Genomic DNA, 20025 nt, shown 5'->3' with positions numbered 1-20025 from the left:
AACGTCCAAAGCCTGAAAAATATATATACCCTTGTTTACAGTAACATTTTGGGAATTGAGGGTGGCTTTATTTTCTTTATTAAAAATCTCCTAGGTTTAGGGATAATATAACACAGATAAAAAACAATAGATAAATCATAAGCATACAGCTCAATGAATTTTCAAAAACTCATTATATCCAGGTAACCAGCCCCTCCTGTGTCCTCGTTTACTTTCTGTACAGTAGCCTTTAGTATTTAGAATCTAAGTTTGATATCTGTGAGAAGCAACAGGGAAACTATGTTCATCTCCCGACTCAAAGACCGGAAAGAAATGAGGCATATTTAAGGCCAAGAGTTACATTTTAAAAAATTATCTTTATTTAGGTTTTCTGATTCAGCACATGTATCAAAGACTAATCAACATAAAGAAGTAAATAAGACGTTAATTGGAAATCTTACATCTCTCTAAACTCTGACCAAGAATGTCAAGATTGCCACTATCACCAGAATCCAACCTAGTCCAGCTGTAGACAAGCTACCTTGAACACACAGTGCGCACGGATATGCAGAGGCAAAGACATGCTAGCGCCTGGCTGTCCTCTCTTCCTTGTTGATGTCTTTCAGTTTGACAGTTCACTTTTGATCTCCATGCTCAGTTCCAAATGAAGTCCAAATAATCCTCAGGGTGAACCTGACCACACACTCTTCTGGAGGAACGCATTCTTTAACTGTCGTGCCTGCAATTCTGTTTTTGCCAGGTGGAGTTGGGATCGAGATGTACAACACAATCTAGATGACAGTGCAGACTAAGTCAAGAACTAAAGTTGAGCAGTAACCCGAGTTAAGGCATGAATGCGCGCGCACACACACATACACACACACACACAGCACCCACGCTGTCACCAACACAGGCTTCGCCTAACAAGAGGCAACCAGGCCTTGGCAGTTCAACACAACGGCTGAGCATTCTGAAAAATGCTCCCCATTATTTTATGCTAACAGCTGTGTGTGTGTTTCATCAAAGAGAGAGAGAGAGAGAGAAAACTAGAAACAAAACAAAAACCTAAAACCCCCTTAATCTCTTACAATGGCTCTTGAGCATGGAACTCACGTAGCAGCGTCAACAGCTGGCTCTTGAATAATTTGGAAATAAAAGGTTGTTTTACTATATTTCTTTGGTAGTCATCACTACAAAGTTCTCAGTGTTGGTTACTTACAAGACAAGTACTAGACAGAAGATTGAATTACACAGAAATATTTCTTCTGTACTGATTAAGATAAACATATTGAGCTCTTGAAGCACAACTTACTATGCTTTTTCTTATCTTACTGGGCACCCTCTACAAGCAAGGCTTTGGGCAGGAAAAGTCTGTGTCTACCTAACAAAGGGTGATACATTTTCTGTTTCCCTACAACTGAACAGTTAACAAAAATTCACATTATTAATTATTTCTGGTCACATCAGAAGCCAATTGCAAAGGGACAGCAGCAGCTGGTGTCAAAGCCACATTCTGGCCACACACACATGCATTCCATGGTGGGGGTCAGTATCTCAGGAGATCAGAATTTCAAACTCCTTTCAATCAACAAAGGGGCAAGGTAAATGAAATCTTAAATACTTGCGCCATCTGCCAAATTTCTAGAATTCTGTCTACAATGCCAGCACGCTTTTGAGAGAGAGCAGTTCGGAGCCCAGAGAGCTGTCAGGTATCAGGTAATTTGGTTTCCTGTGGAAGGCTTGGTAATCTGGCAACAAAGTACTTATTAGCAGCACAGTGGTAGCCAAGGGTCTCTGTCAGCACGACAGCAAAATGAAGCTGCTGAAGCTACTACTGGCTCCTGCCTGCCTTTGGGATGGCTACTGGTTTTACAAAGGCCTCTGGGAGTCTGTCCAGGGTAACTCTGGGCGAGTGGGCAAGAGGAACGGCAGTAACCATTTCCAGCCGCCGTGGGAAACGGCTGAGGTAAGTCAGCTTCCCATGCGGGAGGGGGCTCTGCCCCTGTGGGCTGGGGGTCTGAACCTGATGGGTCCCCGGTGGCTTAACGGCTGCCAAGAAACTGCCTTTGCAGGTACTACCCAAGTGTGACAGGTTCCACATGGGGTCATAAAACACTTTAAAAGGACATGAAACAGCATAAATTCAAAACAGTAGTGTTTGTCCCATCAATTCTGAACGTCTGCAGGGAGGGGGAGCTAGACTGATGCGGGAAGGGTGCTGTCTGAAGGGGCTGCATTTTACTTTAAAGTGAAACGATTCGTCCAGGGGACCCAGCACTACACTTCAGCAGAAGTCTGAATGCCAAGAACCGTGTCTCTAAAAGGCATCTGTCAGGAACTGTTTGCTCATTCCTAGCGCTTTGTCATTCACCGTATGGCAATGTTCTGACATTTGTGCTTTCAGGAGGTAACGACACTGAGAGGAAAGAGAGGGAAGATCATCACGTCACGCACTTTCTGGTTGGAGTGCGAGACACTACCCAACAGCACGGAAATCTATGCACTTGTAGAAGATTCTTGTAAACATATACCATATTTCTCCGAGAAGAAAAACCAAGAACTGTACCATGAAGGCAAATTTTGTTTGCCTGCTTTCAGGATGCCTTGGAATGGCAATGTACCGGGGTGGGGGGGTGGGGGTGGAGCGGTTGGGGAAATCCCAGGTCTGATCTGACCCAGTCTGATCATGTTAAAAATCTAAAGCCTCAATAAAATGCCAGACTTGTCCCCCTATTTGAGAACTGTACTGTGATTATGTCTTATTACACACACATTATAAATAAAATTTACAGAGGCGTGGGAGTTCTCCCGACCAACTGAGCAATGATGTTCTCCATCTGGGGGCGGGGGGAGGGGGGTGCGGGAAGAGGTGAAGTGCCCTGTTGTTGCTTTTCCTCTCGAGTTCTTAAAATGCTAGTCAAACACTATCGGCCAACAAGACTTTCCTCTTTCTGTAACTCTTAAATAGGCATTCAAAGGCAAAAATGGAGGTTTCTATGCTGTACAATATTAAATATCTACAATGTCATTCATGGTTCCTTATTTTTAGGAGTGTGTTCCATAAGAGCTAGCTATTAGAGATGGTTGTCACAAAACATGGACTCTGAAAAATTACCGATAAATTAACTTTCAGTCCTCTGATTATATCCAACAGATGCACATTCTCATCATAAAATATACATTCTCTAGTAAGTTATTTTTGTCCACAGCATATATAAATATGCAAACACAGGTGGTAAAAAATCACTTTACTACCAAAATACAAAACAGTAACTGCCGAAAAGCAAAAATAAAGATGTGGCAAGTATTAAGAAAAGAGTGACTCACTGTGTTCCACTTCAAAGTGAAACCAAGGAATTTATTTGTGCTAAATGAATGGAAAAAATGTATTCAGAATATACTTCTTTGTACACACTGCACTCGCTTATACTGGACAAAATAAGCAGTCATCAATACTAATGTGCTACTTTCCTCTACACCTCTTTTCTGCCGAGCAATAAAGCATTGTGTGGCCATTATGCCAAGATATTCCTATAATGTTCATTTCAAATAATATCTTCTAATAATTTTGCACCTTTAAAATATTTGTCAAACTCTACTGCAGGGGAACACAAAGAATGGAGAGGGGAAATAGCTGTTTTTTGCTATAGTCGCATTGCCTTCTGTAGCAGAAATCAAATAGCACGTCCTAATCAGCCATCGCAACCACTGTGGGAGGACATTCATGGATTCATGTTAGCGGGGGCAGTTCGGGCGGATTAACATGAAGGATAAAGGAAGAATCACACTTTAATATACAATATCTATCCATCCCATGTAGGTGGAAAAGGTACAGCCATGTGACCTGTCACTTTTTGGCCATCTGTTTTACAAGAGGCATGGATGCTAATATATACCGAAAATAACCTATAAAAAGTGTATCTGTAGAAAGCTCTATTAAACAGTGTATTGTCTTGGGCACTGATCTAACTTTCCATTGCACACTGAAAGCTAGATTTTCCAAAAGTCTGAATTGTAGTGCTAAATTATTGGGATGTTTGGTTAACACCATTATAATGGGGAGGTGGTGGTGGTAATAACAGCTCAGTGATTTTCTGCAAATTCATGGAAAAAAATATAAAAAAGATATCCCTTTATATTTTACAAACCTAAAAGCCAGGAAAATGAAGCTCTGGGGCCAAGCAAAGAACTGCACACTGCTGCTGAATTACCAGGTATTGAATAGCAAATGTTCCAGCCAGGGAATGGACATACATGTCGATTCAAGTAAAACACTGATGGAAAAAGTCGTCTGTTTAGTGTTGTAACCCACAACACTGGCTGCGTTTCTGACAAACATTTACAACACAATTAATAGTGAAGCCTAGATAACCTCAGTGCAAATAAGTCAGATCCAAACAGGCCAGGGAAGGAAGCCTTTGGCATTGAGTAGACGGCTCCACTGGATGAGTCCCAACATGAGATTCAGACTAAGCACATGCATTAAGGCTGGGAGGAGGGGTGCACCGAGTGTGGCGGAGGGACGGACGGCGTGGTGGCTGCGGAGGGGGCTGTGGGCTGCATGGGCGGTGGAGGTGGAGGCGGAGGAGGCTGGACTGGTGTCTGTGTGTTGGGAGACGGAGGCGGCGTGGGGCGTTTGAATTTGTCAGGACTGTTGCTTCTCCGTGGTGAAGGCCTCTGTGGAAAGGACAGGAATATCAGGAGGTCAGTTTGGGTACAGACAGCTCATTCTAACACTGCCTGACTCTGAGCTGAGGCCAGTGAAATACTGGCCAACGAAGAAGAGAAAGCAGTGGTTTCCTTGTCCATCTCTACTGGTTTCTAAACTGGTAATGAAAACTTAAATAAGGTCAAGTTTATACTTACAGCTATGAAAAAGCAAAATTACTGTGGAACTTGCATTGAACAAACTACTGGACTTGTGCCCCTTCAATGGGACAGCCCTAACATTAAAACACAGTCGTCACATGCTCCCCTTAAATCTGTCCCAAGTTCCTTCTATCACTAAAAAAAGTTTTCAATATCCTAAAAGCTGAAGATCAACCAAAAAAGTGTCTGCTTTTACGCAAAGCCCATCAAACCAGCAGAACAGCTTCATTAGGATCTAACATGCTTTTATGGAATAGTTTCTTCTTTGAAAGATTCCCTTATTGGGATTCTTCAATGCAGTCCTATTCTCAAAGCCCCTATGAACTAGACTTCCAAATACTCTATCAATGGACTAAATAAGAAGTTCTGAAGAAAAAAAAAAGACAGTCCCCTGAGTACAGTTTGACTCAGACGCACAGAAGGTTCCTTCTAATTTCGGGAGAAAAGTTCTGAGTGAAAGTAGAATAATGCTAATTTCAGGAAGAATACTGAGGGTCAGTGAACTGTGAAGGTACAGACAATAAATATTTTAGACATTATGGCAACTAACCATAATTCGTTATGGCAAGGAGCTGGCCAGAGTTCAAACTGCACTTCACAAGGGCAATGTTTCAAAGAAAGTGAAGTTGAAATTTTGCTTCAGGGATGGATTTTAGTGTCAGCACCAGAATATGATATATAACTATTAGTAAGTCTCTATAGTTTTTAAGGTGAGAGGGAGGGAGGCAGCGGAGTTGGGGAGGGAGGCGGAAAGGCAAACGTCTGGGAGCATCAATCCTGGTCTCCTGAGGAGGACCAGTTGCTCACAGCATCTGGAGTCAAGTGCTCCTGCCCCGCCCATGGAGACTTACTGTGATACCGTGGGAGGCTCCCATATGCTGCACGTGGAGACCCGGGGAGTTGTAATATGACATTCCGGCTCTAGTCAGTGAGGTCGGCGGGGTGAAACCAACGGTGTGACTTGCATATGATAGACCTGAAATACAACACCACCTTGTAAGTATTATTTCATGTTGTCAAACTATCTCATGTTGTCCACCACCTAGGAGGCTTTAAAATGCAGAAGTTCTCAGTCATTCACAAAAATACAAGGAGACCAAAAGCATCACAAACTCACTGAACGGCCTGCTGGATAGCAAGGGATATAAAAGTCCAGCCCTGGAACAACAGAACGGAGAACCCAGATGTAATTCTGAGCATGCACGGTCAAATGATCTTCAGCAAAAGCGCTGAGAATTCACAATGGGGAAAGTAGACACTTTGAAAAACTGAACATCCACATGCAAAAGAATGAAGCTGTACCCTTGCCCTACACCAAACCCCAAAATCAACTCAATGGCTTAAACACTTGAATGTAACACCTGAAACTAAAACTCCTAGGAAGAACACAGGGAAAAGCTTCCTGTATTTCCTTGGCAATGATTTCTCAGATACAACAGCCACAAAAGCAAAAACAGACATCAAACTGAAAACGTTCTGCTCAGCAAAGGGTACAATCAACAGAAGGTAACCTATGGGATGGGAGAAAATATAGTTTTCAAACCACATATCAGATACAGGATTACTATGCAAACTACATAAGGAACTCCTACAACTCAATAGCAAATAAATAAATAACCCAACTGAAAAAATGGGCAAAGGACTCAGACATTTCTCTAAAGATGACATAAAGTGAACAATAGGCTTATAATAAGATGTTTAACATTGCTAATCATCAGAAAAATGCAACTCAAAACCACAATGCGACAGCACCCTATACCAGTTGAGATGGCTATTATTATTTTTTTTAAAGTTAAGTGTTGGCAAGGAATGCGGAGAAACTGGAAACACAGTTTGTGCCCTGCTGGCAGGAATGTAAACTGGTGCAGCCACTATGGAAAACAGTATCGAGGTGCCTCGAAAATTAAAAATAGAACTACCGTGTGGCACAGCAACCCTCCTTCCACTTACTTACGCAAAGAAGTGAAATCAGCATACTAAAAAGGAATCTGCAGCCCCACGCTCACCACAACATCCACATGGTAGAATCCACCTAAACATCCACCAACAGGTGCACGAAGAAAATGTGGCATATACCTACAATGAACTATTATTCAGTCTTTCAAAAGAAAATGCCTTTTGAAGAGTACGTAAATGGACCTTGAAGACATTGTGCTAATAGAAGCCAGGCACAAAAGAGCAAGTACTTGCATGAGGTGTCTTACGTCGAACTCAGAAGCAGACAGGAGGGCGCCAGGTACCAGGGGGTTGGGGTGGAAAGCGATAGGGAATTAATTGGTCAGTGGGCCAAAGTTTCAGTTACAGAAAAAGTGCTGTACAGTGCTGTGTACTACAGTAAAAAATTTGTTCAAAGGGCAGACCTCATGTTCAATGCCTTACCCCAACTGAAGAAACAAAGGCGAGCCCTGCCGGAAGCGATGATGAGACAAAACTGCTGCGGGCGCAGTAAGCACACATGTGTCTGCAGCCCTTTGGCAAAGGAAGACTGCCACACACCTTTGCCACTTCAGGATATTCAATGAAGAAAACAAAAGCTCTACGTATGCCCAAGTTCCCCAAAAGAAAGTTGTATGTAAGGAAGAAACAAGCCCCAGCGCACGACAGCGTTCCGCAGTCTTTATCCAAGACCTGAGAACCACCTCCGGAGTGTCTGAGAAGGGCGCGCCCAGACTCCCCACACTGTTAGATAGGTCTGGGGGGAGGTCCAGCCAGGTTTTCTCTGAACAGCTCTAGGGAACACAAGTACAGTCTTCATTCCATTTCTTAGGAAAGTGATGAAGTTTAAGAGAAAGGCTATGAAAGTGGATCCTTATCCCCAGAGAGAGAAGCTCAGAGGGTTCAATTCACAATAACAAAAGTAAGAGCTAGCCTGTTTTCTAGTATTACAAGGTTAATACATGAGTCAGAATCTATGGGGAACAGGGTCTCCGGGCAGCAGGTGTTAAGAACCACAGAGCCCTTATCACTCTTAACTCTGACATCCACATCTCAGTTCATACCATGTCCTTTGCCTGAGATATCTTTTCCTCACCACAGAACTGAACTCATTTGTTCCTTACCCATCCCCTCCTGTCAGTCAGGCCCTCACGCAGCCTTTCTGAATGGGCAGAGAGTCCAGACTCTATAGCTGACTGCCACGTTATCTCAGACTCTAGTTCTGCCACTGGGCATTGAGTGACTGTGGACTCTTAACCCTTCCGTTGTAAAATGAGATCATCCCAGTGACCTCACAGGTCGTTGTGAGGATGAAATGAGTTAATAACAGAAAGTGCTTGGAGAGGGCCTGGTACCAAGTAAAGGCTCGGTAAGTTCCAGCTTGTTAAGGTCTCCTTTGAGGCTCATCTCAAAAGCTCTCTAAGCTGGTCACTCTCTGTTGTTTGAACCTGTTTTAAAATTAGTAATTTTTTATTACAACTTATTTTAAAATAGTTTATAATTCACAATAAGCTGCAGAAATACCACAGGGCTCCTGTGTACCTTCTCCCCAGCATTCCCCAGTGGTATCTTCCACAACCAAGCACGTCAGCGAAACTGGGACACCGGCATCGCTCTATACGAGTGACTCCAGCCTATTTGGATGCCATCTGTTTTTACATGCAGCTCAATGCAGTTTCAACACACGTACAGACTCGAGTAACCGCCACCAGTCGGGACACAGAACGGTGCCCTCACAGCGAAACTCCTTCCTGTTCATTGCTTTAACAGTCGTGCCTTCGCTCTAACCCTGAACCCTGGCAAGGACTAATCTGTGCTCCTTCACTATAGTTCCGTCAAGTTGAAATTATTATAGAAATAAAATCGTATGGTGTGTAACCATACATTAGCTTTTTTCATTCATCATTAACACCTTTGTAATCCATGTATCAAGTCAATTTTAATTGCATGTATCAAGTTAATTTTTTAATTGCTGAGTAGTATTCCAGTAGTATTGCTGGAGTAGTTGTACTACAGTTTAACTACTGAGCTTTTAAGGGATATAAAACATGTAAAATTCATTACAGTTGCCCTTGTATTAAGAGTTTCTTTTTTCTTGTATTTTCCCCCACTTCTCAGGCATTGAGGTTGATTATAAGCTTGTGGAGGCCAAAGACAATGTCTCACTAATTTCTGTTTAAGTTCTAATCATCATGCATCTGACCCTCTGGCCCAGGAATATAAGAATAAGAATAAAAAAAATCTGGGCTCAAAATGCCAAATCCCCAAAACCAACCTACTTAAATAAAATACTATGGCTTTATGAAGCTATTGTCGGCATAAATTCCTTTGCTCTGATACAGACATGCATCACCTACATACCTCTGGAACACTGCGTATTATTTCCAAATGCCTACCAGAACTTCTACAAACACTCTAAATTCAGTATTGAGAATCAAATTTAGTATCCCTCATCTGGAAACCATTCCCTTTCCTGTAAACTCCTTCTTGCCTAATAGAATTAAATGATTACTAGAATAAAAAAATAGAAATGCATTAACGAAAGTACAAGATTAGGGCTTCATTCTCTATAAGCTCAAGATATTAATTAAAAGCAATTCAGACAAAAACAAACCCACTGAACAAAATGAAGCAAGATACACAATGTATAACCCATATAAAACCAACCCCCTATAGGAAAATTGCCAGAAGTAGGGGTAGGGAGAGGAGCCACTTGAAAACAGTAAAACATTAACACTGCCTTTGGATAAAAGGATTCTGGATAATTTTATTTCTGCTTCTTTATACCCTTCTGATGGCTGCCTCAGTTTCCTGATATATTTCTGCTAAAGAAAAAAAAATATATAAGCAATCTAAAAGGCAGAAATGTTTTTTCTGTTACACAAGTCATGTATGGAAACGCTTTGTAAAAATTCATACAATCTAGATGTGATTTCCCCTTTAACTCTCCCTGACCTGGATCCATCACCTCCGCTTCATCAAGACTGCTCTCTTTAAGGTCAGCAGCCTCTCCGTGTGGCCAGCTGCAATTGCCAATACTCATCATTTTACTTGACCTTGAAGCAATATCTGACAGAGTGGACCATTCCCTTCTCATTGAAATGCTTTGTCTTAACTTCAGTGACTCATATACCAATTTTCCTTCCACTTTTCAATCTTCTTTGCCACGTTTTCCTCCCATACTTGACCTCTGAATATTATAGTCGTTTCAGGATTAGACTGGAGGTTTTTTCTTTGTTCTATCTTCTATGAATTGCTCTTCTCATCTAACATCAGTAGCTTTAAAAAATGTTTTAGGTTTACGAGAAAGTGGCGACAGTAGCAGAGAGAGTTCCTATATATCCAATATTCAGATTCCCCTATTATTAACATCTTATAAGTGAATACGTGGCATATTTGTCTCAATGAATAAACCAATACTGACACGTTATTCTCAACTCAGGTCCGTGCTTCACTTGTATTTCCTGAGGTTTTTTCTCCTCATGTCCTTTCCTGTGCCAGGATCCCTGTTAGAATACCATGTTATATTTAGTCATCAAGTCTCCACGGGCACTTCTTGGCTGAGACAGTCCTTCAATTTTCCTCGTTTCTGATGACCTTGTCAATTCTAGGGTGTAATGGTCAGGTTTTTGTAAGCAGACTATCCCTTAAATGGGATCTGTCTGACGTCACCGCGTGGTTAGACTGAGGTCATGGGTTCTGAGGAGAAAGACCCAGAGGCACAGTGCCGTTTTCCTGACATCACATCGGAAGCACACACCACTGACATGACTTCACATAGCCGACACTGACCTTGATCATCTGGGCCGATGCTGGGTTTTGTCAAGTTTGCCCATTGTAAAGGATCTCTTTTATTCTCCCTTTGCATACCCTATTTTTGGGAGGAGGTCCCTATGTGCAGCCCACACTTAAAGAGTGGGGAGTTATTTCCATTTCCTTGATGGCGGAGGATCTGGTACAGAATTTGAAATTCTTCTGCGTAAGAGATTTGTCTCTGCTCCCTTATTTATTCAGTCATTTATTTTAATCAGTGTGGAGTCACAAACACACATAAAACAAATGTTACTGTTCCTGTTGTTCCGTTTGGACCTTGGGAGGCTCTTGTGGTGAGCCCTGTGCTGCACTGACACCTCGCCTATCTTTGTTTCTGCACCTCCTCACTTTCTGGCATTACCAGGTTTCCCAGGTTCACCCTGTACCTTCCCTGCCTCAGGCCTAGGAACACCCATTTCTCCAAGGAGAAGCTCGGTCTTGTCCCTGGAGAGTGGAATCCCCAAGCACGATTTGGGTGGTGGGAGCGCATGGTGCTAGTGGGATGCAGAACCTTTTGGAAGCGTCATTACTGCTCATCCCTGATGTAGGCACATTGAACTACGCTCACTGGGAAGGCCTCCTCAAGCTGTATAAAGTAATGGGCAACCTGAAAAATAATCATTGAAAAGTAACACTCTCCCCATAGATAATAGACATACACAAGTCCACTTATAATCAGGAAGAGGATGCTTCTTCAGTCCTAAGAAATTTACCTTTCAAACAGTGAAACAAGATTCTACGTAAGTTGGTGAAAGTGCAAGACTGCCAATGTCAAATGGTAAGGGAAAGAGCCCAAGTGCTTAAAATGGAAATGAAAACTACAGGAACAGCACCATTCCAAAAATCCTTCCAATGACAACGGAAGTGATAAGCACACTTGAAAATTCAGGTGTTGCCGATGCACTGTGTGCAGGACTGCAGTGGACCAGAAGAGGGGTAATTCTGCGGCCAAACAGGAGCTAAACTTACTCTGAGGATATTACAGGACTTACAATAGGATACAAATGTTCTCACTTAGCCTGGCTGAAAGCAAAAAATCTAGGTGTTACTATGTAGTTTAAGGGAAAGCTAAATACTGGGAGCTTTTTCATACACACAAGCCCCACACTACAGAGACAGGCTGCGACGAAAGTCAACACTATGAAAATGGAACGAGGTCTTTCTACAGAATATTTGTTACAATAAAAGTTAATATTGCCAGCAAACATCTGCCTTTTTTCCCCAATGACCACAACATTGTATTTAATGAACTGGAAATTATGAGCTTCTAAAGACTTCCTTAGGCTTAAATAAACAGGGCATTAAACTCTATGCACTAGGAATCAGAGTCACGCATCCACTCTAAAGGCTTGCCTGCACCCTGCTTCTTCCTAATTCGTGTCTTCCTGTTAGGACAATTAATCAGAAAGCAGAGAAGACCTTTGCTATGGTAATGAAACCCAAATGCTATTTGGGGGAAAAGTGAGAGAGATTAAAGGCCACAGGAAAGTAGGGAAAGAGTTTCAGGAACCTCCTTTGGGCAAGAACAAGGGGTGATGACCAAGCCACCGATCCAAGACAGAAAGTGGCACTGCTCCTCTGTGCTGCTGGATGCCAGGGACAGTGTGTGGGCCCTGCGTGGACAAATGCTGCCATGCTTCGCGTAGAATTTTCTTTTGATTTCACCTCTTCAAAGAAAAGAAAATCACAGCATCACAGAACTGGGCTGGATCCTAAACTCACAAAACCGAGCCATTTCTACCTGACGTTTTATCGCTGGCCACCTGCCTTCCCGCAGCGTTTCCCCTTTACCAACCTGAAGGGCGTCTCCTATTTTTAATTTTCTAATTATTATAACAGATAATATGAGATGTCACTTTACCATGAGGTTCTTTTACTTTCCAAACCACGAAACCTCTATTGCTGCTGCCCTTCCAAGAAGTCACTTCACTGTATCCTGCTGGGAAACTCCTCTCCTCCCCTCTCCCCACACACGCTTCCCCCCCCCGCCCCCCCAGCACCGGCAACTCTGTTTAAATTCTGTTTACCACCAAGCACAAGAAAATCAGTCTCTTCCCTGCAGTCACAAGACTCAATCTTTGGCCTGCTACCTTTTCTTTCTTCCCCCCACTCTACTCGCCAACCTCCCCCCCCCCCCAATGCTTCCTCCTCCTTCCTTACGGAATCATTTACTTGCCCTCCTGGCCTGAGAGCTCCATGCTGTGCTGGTACTGGAGCCAGAGACCTGGGGAGAAAGTTTTCGGGGTCAGATGAAGACAAGCACGCCTTTGAGGGAGAGGCTTCTGAGGAGCAAAGCCAGAAGCAAAGCCAGCTCCTTCCTGCATGGCCTGGCTGCCAGGGCCGAGTCCTACTCCCAACTCACTGGAAAGAGCAGGTTGTAGCTCTCGCTTGAAAGAACACAGGCTTTGCAACAAGACATGCCCCCACTTGCCACTTCCTGGCCATGTGACCAGCAGCTTCCCAATCACTGCTTCCTCAATTTTAACATGGGAAAAATAATGCCTGCATTAATTTCTCCATGAATGAAAATGAAATACTGCCTGCAGTACAGAAGGAAAGAACCCATAAATGATGTGCTATGATCCACCTTAAAAAATCTACCCAAGGTTTTGTCGATGCGGCGCCACTTAAAATCACAAAGACAGTCTTTTAAAAAAAGGTTTTGTAGTTACATTCCGTTTAGGTTAAAAAAAAAATAAAGAAAAACACCAGCTGGCATTATAACATTTAGGCTTAAAAATTACACACTAAGACTCAGTTTAGATAGTGATTTGTTGTTGATGTTTCTCAAAAACATACAACCATCCTCTCTGTTTACAAGATTTTTATATGCCAAAAGGGATGCCTGGTAACATACCAGAAATCAGTCCCAGAAGTAACGAGAACTTGTACTCACCAGGTGATATAGGCCTGCTTGAGCTTGGAGAAGGAGTGTAAGGGATTGGGCTGGACACAGTGCGAGGTCTTAATCCTTGTGCAGACATCTCGTTAAAACACCTAAGAGGAGAACAGGGATGATCAGAACCACCCACATTTCAATAGTTCTTAAGGGGCCTCCCAGGAGAAAAAGTCTGCGGTTCACATCTGGACTTCTGGCTCCTGAATGTGTAGAGTGTGATGCTATAACTAGGAGATGTATACAATGGACTCCAGCTGCTCGCTGCTCAGCAACCTCTCTCCCCAGGGCTACAGGTTGAGGGGGATCTGGACGTCCTGGCTCAGGAGAGGGGCCTGGTGACAGAGCTACACCACACAGAAGACAGGACCGGGCTCCTCTCTGTTACACAACTGCTATTTAGAAGTTCACTTCCAATGTCCCAAGAATTAAAGACATATCCATTTTTAATGGCTAAATTTAACTTGTTACTTGAAACTCGAACCCAAAGAAGCCCTCTGAGATTCATGGAATCAACTTAAGGCTTAAAGATGTGTACTCCTGAGAATGGGATGTCAATCATTTACAAGGCAAGCCTTCCTTAACAAGCAGTCACATGTTAGAATATTTGAAAAAAGACACTTAAAAGAACACTGATGAGGAATTTCTGCTTGAGAGACTCCCTAATACGCTGTCCCCCACAGGCCTGACAGCCAAAGGAAGACGCAGGCTGAGCCTGGGGAGGATCTCAGTCCTGATACTCAATCCGCTCACGAGAGATTGGAATGCAGTCATTTCTACACTGGCCTACTTGACGCAAAGAAAACCAGGCTCCTGAATTTGGCATGCATCTCTCAATTAGCCACCCACCACTAGCTGCACCTCTACTCTTTAGAGCGGCCACCATGGTGGCAACCAGGCTGGACTCCTTGTATCCTACCATCCTGCTAGCAGCTAGGACCGCCTCTTGGTTTTTAAGAAATAAACTCGCTGGTAAATGTCTCAAGCACCCAACTATTTTCTTTCTCCCAAATGTGAAATCATCATTCCCGGTAGGGAGAGGAGACGTCCTTATTGAGTAGCTGTGCTCCACCTGAGATAATCTGACCTACAAAAGGTAACGCAAACCTTCTGGAGTGAATACCAGTTCTGGGAAATAACATCTGGGAGCCTGAAGTAGCTTTAGCATTGTCACCATAGTTGGAAGAAATGCCAGAGTGCATCTGATTCAAAACCAAGTACAGGGCGCCATGTGTGTTAACAGATGGTCTGCTCTGTGTCTTAAGGTCATTGATAAAGCAGTTAATAAGTTATTTAGTACTCGAGCTGTTGTTTTTTGTCAAATGGTTTTCAGATAAAAATTTCAGCGAGAATGGGGCACTGTCAGAAAGGAATCAACTAAATTCAGAGTTAAGGATGATAGTTTTATGGCATAAACTTTTAAAAATACTCTTCATTCTTTTCAAATGAAGAAGTACGCACATAGATATTGCCAATACCATTTCTTCTCATTAACCCAATGACAGCTCTTATTTCGGCCCATTTCTCAAGGGCACAATCAGGGCGTTTGATGTTTGGCTTCAGCAGATAAAGGCATTGCATTATTATTTTTTTTAAGTAGCTACAAAAAGGCTCAAAAGTTACTAAGTGTGTTAAGGAAAGGCCTTTGGCTTTCAAAAACCTCCTGTCTCCTCTTTATTCCTTCAACCGTGTGAATACATCCATTTCCTTGGGTTGTATGATGGCTTACTTACCTGTACCTATGACTTAAGGTGCTCCCAAACTTTAAACAGACATAACACAGGATTAGACAAATTCATCGACAAATGCAAACTCTGCTTCTTGACCCGTAACCCTGCCTCCACTTCTCTCACCGAATAATTTTGGAAAGGCCATTTCTTTTCATCTTTTCGGGTTTAGGGAAAATGGTCCATCTTCTTCATTTACCCCATTCTCAGCCTCTACGGGGGATGATGAACACCACTGCATCCAACAAACAAGTGCAGAAGCTATTTCCTCCCCATCTAACAAGATGCGAGGGGGGCCCTCTTGGGGCCTTCAAAAAGAAAACAAAAAACAAGGATCATAAGCCACAGGCACACCTCTCGTCATCCATCTCCAAGCTGGACTCGCTCTCAGACAGCTGTCGGCAGAGGGCTTCCCTCCTCTCCATCTCCCTCTGCAGCTTCCTCTGCAGCCGCAGGTTCTCCTCCCTCATGTGACGCTCCTCCTCCAGGTACTGCGCCATTTTCTCCGAGTCTGAAAAGCCAGAGTTCTCAGTGAAACCGTGTCATGAGCCCACACACAGACCTTGACAAAGAAGATGGCAGTCCAGCTCCTGTGCTATAGACAAGGGCTGTGTCCAGACCAGAGACCTCACTCTCCCACACTTTCGATCTGGGTTTCAAGTTTACCCCTAAATACCAATGCTCACCAACAATCTGTATTCTGAAAAGCATACAAAAAGCAGCACTGGGAGTTTCGGCATCTTCGCTCCCACTTACTTGCCTTCAAAAGTGCCTGGTATGGAGGAGGAAACGGAGTTGTAGCTAAGTCTGGGCTGAGCAGCTCCCAGAGCTCTCTGCGTGGCTGGAGCTCAAGGGGAAGGGACGCAGCCAGGGAAACAGATCCAGCTCACAGGCTCCCCCTGGGCAACAAGTCCGCTGCTGCTCAACTCCAGACAGAGTGTGGCAAGTCCCCTGTGGGAGCCCATCACACCTGCTAGCTCACCAGTGCACTGTGGAGGCGGCACACAGAGAACCAAGGTACTAGGACATGCTTGGTAACAGTTACGGTTCTTATTTTTAAAAATAGAAACTGACAAACGACTTTCATGTTTCAAATGAATCTAATGTTTAGTGCGTGTGTGACTCACATTCAGCCTTTCTGAGTCAGAGAGCAGGTAAAGACCTGCATGCGGCCAGGCTCTTGGGATGGAGTCTTGATTACGACAGACACCCCTCCTGAGGAGCCGCACCACCCAGGCATGGGCAAGAGTAGGTTCAGAGTGGGGAGTACGCAGAGCAGTTTATTCTTACATCATTATGTACTCTATTATTTATTTGCATTACAACTGTAAAGCTACTTTGGCCCACCCCTGTATGGCAGGGTCTCTACTACAGCACCAGTCTCCCAGGCCAGAGCTCTCTCGCCCCACAGAGCGAACTGGAGCCAGGAATCTGACATGCAGAACTGACACCTTCACCAGGCTCTGCACGGAGCTCCCCGAGGTTACGGTGGGCAGGACTCTGGCGCACTGCGGCACCAGGACGTTAAATGGCATGACGTGACCTCCTGGCTCCCTTTCTGGTTTACCTCAGACAGAATTGGTGTTACTAAGCAACCAAAATATCCTTTCTTGCAAAACTCAGCATCTACCCATCTTCCTGCTTTTTCTTTTTCCCTGTCTTAGCCCAAGAACTGGGAAAGTAAAGTCTCAAAAAAATAAAAAGGTGCTATCTATGTCTCCATTCCAAAAAACAGCTACACACTCCGAGCGGCCATGATCACACATAAGGGAGAGTCCTTCGGGTCACAGCTCCGCATCACCAGCCCGTGGGAAAGGAGGAGCGGAGCGCTGCTTTGGCTGTTTCTCTCCCACCATCTGACCCTGCTTCTTCCATGGCCACCAAATTAGTTTAGTTTCCGTTTTAAACAACCTGATGAAAAGACTTTCGTGGGTTTTAGCAAACAATGACTTTTGATGATAAATATTTAGTGATTTTTCAAAACACTGTCATTACAGAATATACAAAAGCTCCTGACTAGCCTTATTGTAGAAATTCAAATAAAAATGCCAGACTTATTAAATTCTAGTACGTACATAAACACTAAATCCCTCAGTTATTTTCACTATATCCAAAATCCTGCTGTTTAATCCAGTTGCAAAAATCTCTTTAATTGAAGGCATGCTGGGAAAATATTGACAAAGCACACTTTTAATATAAACATTTACATTCCTTCATCCCAAATATGTAAGTGTGCAGCATTTTTACTATCTCTACAGGAAGCACTAGATTGTCCTCTTGGAATATGTATTGTTTCTAGACTCCGAAGAGCGGGTGTCAGAGCAAGTTGCCTTCTTTTCCATAAATAGGAAAGTTTTGCAGAACGAAGGATTCAAGAGGCTTCAAGAACAATCAGTTAAAAGGAAATGTTTTTCAAAGAAAATGGCAGTCCTTTCCCATCTGTGGAAATCAACAGCGGGACCCCTTAAACAATCATCTACAGACAAGAAAGCTGCTCAGGAGGCGTGACGGCTGAAGACTACTTAGCCCTTCAGCGGGTAACACAGAAGCCGCAGGCATGGAGAAGGCTCCAGGTCCAATACCTCTCTCTGCACGTTCCTGACCCAGGGCGTTCCCTGGCTGCCGTCTGCTGGCATGCCCACACCCGATTTCAAGAGACTGGACTCACTCCCAGGAGTCAACACTCACCTCCTTTCACACAGAGCTTCCTAAGACTGACAGGCCACAGTTCATGTTTCCCCCATCTTTAGCCATCTTGCAATATTCAGTCACAGACAGCATCGACCAAGGGTGACTTCCTGTCAGAGTCCAAAGAGATTGTTCCCAAACGACCCAAACGTGGCCTATATATTTTGGATTACCTTTCAAGTTTATGGTTAGAAAACACCGATGCCCACAGCCTACCCAAATCAATTAAGTCAGAATACCTGAGGACGAGGCCTCTCCACTGGTCCATTAGAAACTCCCTAAGGGATTCCAATGTTCAATGAGAAACATTGGGAGAGAGCTTCAGGTCTGCTACAGTTGGACTTGGAGAATGAGAATGAGGTAGGTAGGCGGGGAAAAGTCACTAACTCATTCTTTAAATCCAATCCAAACCAACTGTGAGAAGCTAAGTGTCCCCTGTTGCTGTTCGGTTTGGCTTCCTCTATCCTAAGAAAATCAAAACGGCACTGACGGTGCCTCTGTTGACAGTATCTGCAGTCTCTTCAAAGACCCAACAGTGGCAGGACAGAAGTAATGGGAATAAAAAATCCTCGCCAAATTTCTTCTAAAAATATTGTCTGGGGTACAAGGCATACACACCAAAGGGGGCGGGGAGCACACTGACGGCCCTGGAAAGAACTCAGAAAGGTGCTACAAGACCTCTGTCTGCCCAGCACTGCAAACTCTCAAAAAAAAAATCCTAAGATAACTGATATTCGAGAACTTCTTGATTTGTTTTCATGGAGGATATGTCGTGGTTCTCAACCCAAGGTATACATCCGAGTTACTTACATTAAAAAACAAACATACAGATGACCAGGCTTTTCCCCTCAAGTAAGGCTAGAAACCTGTGTGGGGTTAGACAGAAGAATATAGCACTCCCAAAGATTCTCAAATCCTAATTGCTAAAGCTTGTGACTCTATTACCTCATGTGACAAAAGGAACTTTGCAGATGTGATTAAGTTAAAGACCTTCGATGGGAACTTAGCCTGAATTATGTGGCTGGGCCCAACACACCCACAGGGTCCCTCTAAGGGGGAGGAGGAGAGTCAGAGCGAAGGGGAGGTGTGATCCCCAAAGCAGAGGTGGAAGCGATGCCACTATGAGGATGGGGCCCCGAGCCAAAGCATGCAGGTGTCCTCTGCAAGCTGGAAACAGCAAAGGAACAGGTTCTCCCTTCCAGCCTTCTCCTGTTGAAGCCTTGATTTTAGCCCAGGGAGAGACCTCTTCTGAACTTCAGACCTCCAGAACTGTCATACAGGTCTGGGCAAAAGTAGGCTTACCGTTGTTCTTGTGGAAACAACAACTCATTATTTCAACAAATAATAAAACAGGAATAAACTGTTTCATGTACTCATAACCATAAACCTACTTTTGCCCATCACTGCATTATCCATTTGTATTGTTTTAAGCTATGAAGCTGGTTACACCATCAATAGGAAACCAGTGCGCTGTATTTCGTAAAGGCTCACGATATACCATCCCAGATGCATTATTGGACAAGAGTAGATCACAACGAATTTTAGAAAAGGAAGCAAAGATAAAAAACCACTAAAACTTTAAACATATGCCCCATTTGACTCAGCAAATCCACTTCCCAGGATTTATCCTGAAAGTGTTCCTAAGCAGTTATCAAATGTGTGTACGGACGTCTTACTGTAGTCACAGCATCGTGACTGAAAATGGTCCGTTGGAATGAGGCTCATTAAACAAAGTATGGTCTGACCAAACAATCAGATACTGACGCCATCTTCTAAAAAAGGGAGTAAGGCCACTCTATATATTGGCGAGGAAAAAGTTGTAAAATACAGTGAGAGAAAACAGGAAAGTGCAAGAGTACGTTCATTGTACTACTATCTGTGTTTTAAAAGTTTATACACACACATACCCAGAAAAATATATAAAAAATGTGTAATTGTGAGAACTGAGTGGCTGGGGATCAGAGGTGAAACAGACTTACTTTTCCCCTGCGTGCCTTTCACTACATTATCTACTCAAACAAACTGGTGGGAGCAGCCTAAAGGCAGATAACACTGGAGACCCGCGCAGATGCAGTGATCTCATCGAGTACTCAGAAATCTAGTTCCCTTCATTGCCAA

The 20025-nt window shown here is 43.5% G+C and overlaps 1 protein-coding gene across 2 annotated transcripts in view; it reads right to left on the bottom strand.

Moving 5' to 3' along the window:
* Positions 1 to 336: 336 nt before the first annotated feature.
* CCDC6 (coiled-coil domain containing 6) overlaps positions 337 to 20025 on the bottom strand; it is a 107310-nt gene continuing 87621 nt past the window's right edge. For both annotated transcript variants that reach the window (XM_037062738.1, XM_037062737.1), the window contains 4 exons: positions 15574 to 15730; positions 13493 to 13593; positions 5700 to 5824; positions 337 to 4656 (listed from right to left, as the gene is read on the bottom strand). In XM_037062738.1, coding sequence (XP_036918633.1) covers positions 4462 to 4656; positions 5700 to 5824; positions 13493 to 13593; positions 15574 to 15730 — 578 coding nt within the window. In that variant the 3' untranslated portion in view covers positions 337 to 4461. The remainder of the gene's footprint in view (positions 4657 to 5699; positions 5825 to 13492; positions 13594 to 15573; positions 15731 to 20025) is intronic.

Source organism: Sturnira hondurensis, unplaced genomic scaffold (assembly GCF_014824575.4).
Source record: "Sturnira hondurensis isolate 20B ecotype Veracruz unplaced genomic scaffold, ASM1482457v3 Scaffold0014302, whole genome shotgun sequence".
Lineage (NCBI taxonomy): Eukaryota > Metazoa > Chordata > Mammalia > Chiroptera > Phyllostomidae > Sturnira > Sturnira hondurensis.
This window is presented reverse-complemented; position numbering and strand designations above follow the sequence as displayed.